General features: G+C 50.8%; 1 protein-coding gene across 1 annotated transcript; it reads left to right on the top strand.

Annotated features, from left to right (window-relative positions):
• Positions 1 to 413: 413 nt before the first annotated feature.
• Positions 414 to 1,805, top strand: Tifab (TIFA inhibitor). The gene is made up of 2 exons (XM_026398177.1): positions 414 to 484; positions 1,154 to 1,805. The coding sequence occupies exon 2, from the start codon at positions 1,164 to 1,166 to the stop codon at positions 1,803 to 1,805; it is 642 nt and encodes a 213-aa protein (XP_026253962.1). The 5' UTR covers positions 414 to 484; positions 1,154 to 1,163.
• Positions 1,806 to 3,251: the final 1,446 nt, after the last annotated feature.

The raw sequence follows: 3,251 nt of genomic DNA on the forward strand, positions 1-3,251 counted from the left end.
CCTCAGGGAGATAGGAGAGGAGTTCAAGGAAGACAGGACAAGGGCTTACAGAACTCAGGTATGAAATACAAAATGCAGCTGGTGCCCCAAAAGGGATTCTCCCTTTTGTGGTTGCCAGATGACAATTGGGATCACCTTCCCCAGGCCAAAAAAAAAAAAATACTCATAGAAGAGGAAGCCTTTGAACCTGGTCTTGAATAATAAGGAGCATTTGGGATGGAATATGGGTATGTGAAGTGCTGGAGAGTTTGTGTTCCTCAAATCCATGCAGAAACAAAGCTGATCATTAGAGGTGGCTTTATGGTATGTGTCAATGAGTTTCTACAGGAAAAATTCCTGGAGATGGAGTGTGGGACAAAGGATGTGTGCATTTCTCACTGTAGTAGACATTGCGGACACCTCCACTGAGCGCCTCTGGGTTCTTCAGCGAGTGATCTCTTGGCACTCTCCACCTTTTGCATCAGCATCTGCTTTCTGCTCAGAGGTGAGGATGGGATGCTCATCCCCTTCACAAGGGAGAAGTGCCAAGTATCGTGCCCAACCTACAGGAAGTGCTTAGAAGATGCTTGCTGTCCTTATTCTCCCTTTCTGATACCCAGGACCAAATAGGCTGCCCTCACCTGTGTCCTGCCACACCTCCAGAGCTAGGAGCACTATCTCCTCCTCCAGCTGGATGCTCCTAAGGAGAAGGGTAATTTGCATCTGCTGATCCACAAAAACTGATTCGGTGCCAGGCTTAAAGGAAGGCTCAGGGAGGGTTTGTTGTGTGATTGCCAGATAGAAAGATGGTGTGGACTGTCTACTCCACTCTTCCCATGAAGTGGGACCAAATTATCTCCAAATGCTAGTCCACCAAAACCCCACCCTGACAGGTGGTATGCCCCATTTGCTGCATGGGAAGATGGACATACTCATAATACAGAAAACAAGACTCAGAGAGGATAGGTGGCATGTCCTACTGTCTAAACACCAGAAGACATGAAGCTAGCACTAAACTCAGTTCTGCAACCTTGACTCCATCTTGGGTTGGGCAGAATCCATGAACATGTGTTTTTGATTAGCTAAATGTGGCTGGGGACAGGGGGTCTCTGAGGTGAACAGGCTGTGTGACCTCAGGGAGCCACAGAGGTGTGTCTCTTTTCCATCCTCTCAGGAGCTCATCCATGGAAAGTTCTCTGACAGTCCTGCGGGTAAGCCTGTACCACCCCACACTGGGCACTGCCGCCTTCATCAATGTCCCACTGGAGTTGCAGCATGACACCAGCCCACTGCTGATTGGCCGGGGACATGACACCCACCTCCAACTGCAGTTGCCCCACCTTTCCCGCCGACACCTGTCCCTGGAGCCCTACCTGGAGCCCGGCAGCACTCTGCTGGCTTTCTGCCTCAAGAACCTGAGTCGCAAGAGCTGTGTGTGGGTCAATGGACTGCTGCTGAGGTTCCTGGAGCAGGTCCCCCTGAGTGTCACCAACAGGATCTCCTTTTCCAATATCCAGATGACTATCCACATAGAGAGAGGCACCTCCCTTGAGGCCTTTGTCTGCTGCTTCCATATGAGCCCCTCACCCCTGATTTACAGACCCAAGGCCGAGGAGACAGACGAATGGGAAAGCATCCCCCAGGGGCAGCCCCTCCTGGGTTCAGAGGAGCGAACTCCAGTTCACCTGGGGCTCTCTACATCCCCTCCCAGACTTGGAACAGCCCACTGCAGTCAAGCCCTGGAGGAGGAACAGAAATATAGCTCTAGAGGGAGCTGCCAGACACTGCTCTCTGCTAGCCCTGCTGCTGAGAGCAAGCCTTGCTGAAACAGGGCTTGAAATATTTGAGCTACATCATGCAAAGTTGACATGGAAGGTTGACATTCGAGGCATGCTGACTGCCTCACTTATAATGAACCAATTCTGCAAACGCTGAGCAGCCAGGGGGTGGAGAAGCACCCTCTGTGGCTAGAAGTAATGGGAACTTCATATACTTTTAGAGGCCCTGAGGGGTTCTGGGGAGACTCTCTCAGCATTTCCCCACATTCCCCGCCTTGTCTGACTAGGAGTTACTTTATGTTGCTCATTTCGCACACTGCATAAGAGGAGGAGTTTGAGGTTGCAGCAAGAATGCACGGACACATGTAGCAATTACGTTTGTGGTAGCTTGGGGTTACCTTCAGCTTTCAAATACCCACAGGCACTCAGGGCTTAGGGAAGCCTGGGTTTAATAAACTGCAAGTATTTCATTAAGCTGGCATACCCAATAGGATTCTCTGATCCCCATCTGGGCCACGTGAACGCCACGTTGTCATGCGGAGGTGGGGGTGGGAAACCTAGAAGAGGTGAAAGAGGAAATTGGAAAGGTAGAGGCTCACATTTCTGGAAAGATGCAGGCAGAGCTCAGTACTTCCAGGATGGGAGCCAGGAGCTGGGCCTGCCTGGAAATCCATTGTCACCGCTGTTACCATGGCCTTCCTCATCCTCACACTCTCCCATTCTCTGTTACTTCTGGATCAAAGCTTTGGCCAAACCAAGAGCAAAGAAAGGTCTTCAGAAAAAGGTGGTTTCCCAGAGCAAATGGGCTCTTTCAGGACTAATTCTGCAATGGGGACATTGTGTTAGAATTCAGTTCAGAAGTTGTTATACTCAGATGTGTCATTTATCAATGGGCGGAGGTAGTCTTTCCAAAAAAGGGACTGATAAGGATCTGGGCAGGCCAAAGGTGGGAGAAGGCCTCCGTGAACTGGGGGTGCAGCCTGCTGGCAGCCACTTGCCACGCTATCCTGGGAGTGTGGACTAGAATCAGTGTCCATCCATGTAATAGAGGGTGGGACCTACAAACTCAGATGGTCACCATGGTCCAGGGTATCCAAGATGCTGTACCCACTGTGACATGTGTCTGTGGGCTCTGTAACCACTTCTGACTTTTGCCATTTCCCATCAAAGAAAGACCCTTTTGCACCCATGACAGGCCGTAGGAGGTTCAACTCTGCTCCCAGACCCTTAGCCTCTTCCCCCTGGGGAAGTTAGAACTGGACAAGACCCAGCCATGCCTTTGCTTGGGAAGCTTCCCCTCCCTTGGAAATTAGAGCCACAAGGCAGAGGAGAGCATGGTCTGCAGGGAGGGGACTGATTCATGCTGTGAACAACCCCTTGGGACTGTTCTTCTCTCATTTATTCAACTTTCATCAAGCACCCGCCCCCTTTTGCCAGATGTGTACAAAGCCCCAGAAACTAGCACTGAACAAGGCTGACAGTCTCTGCTTCCAC

This window comes from Urocitellus parryii, chromosome 1 (genome assembly GCF_045843805.1).
Source record: "Urocitellus parryii isolate mUroPar1 chromosome 1, mUroPar1.hap1, whole genome shotgun sequence".
Taxonomy (NCBI): Eukaryota; Metazoa; Chordata; class Mammalia; order Rodentia; family Sciuridae; genus Urocitellus; species Urocitellus parryii.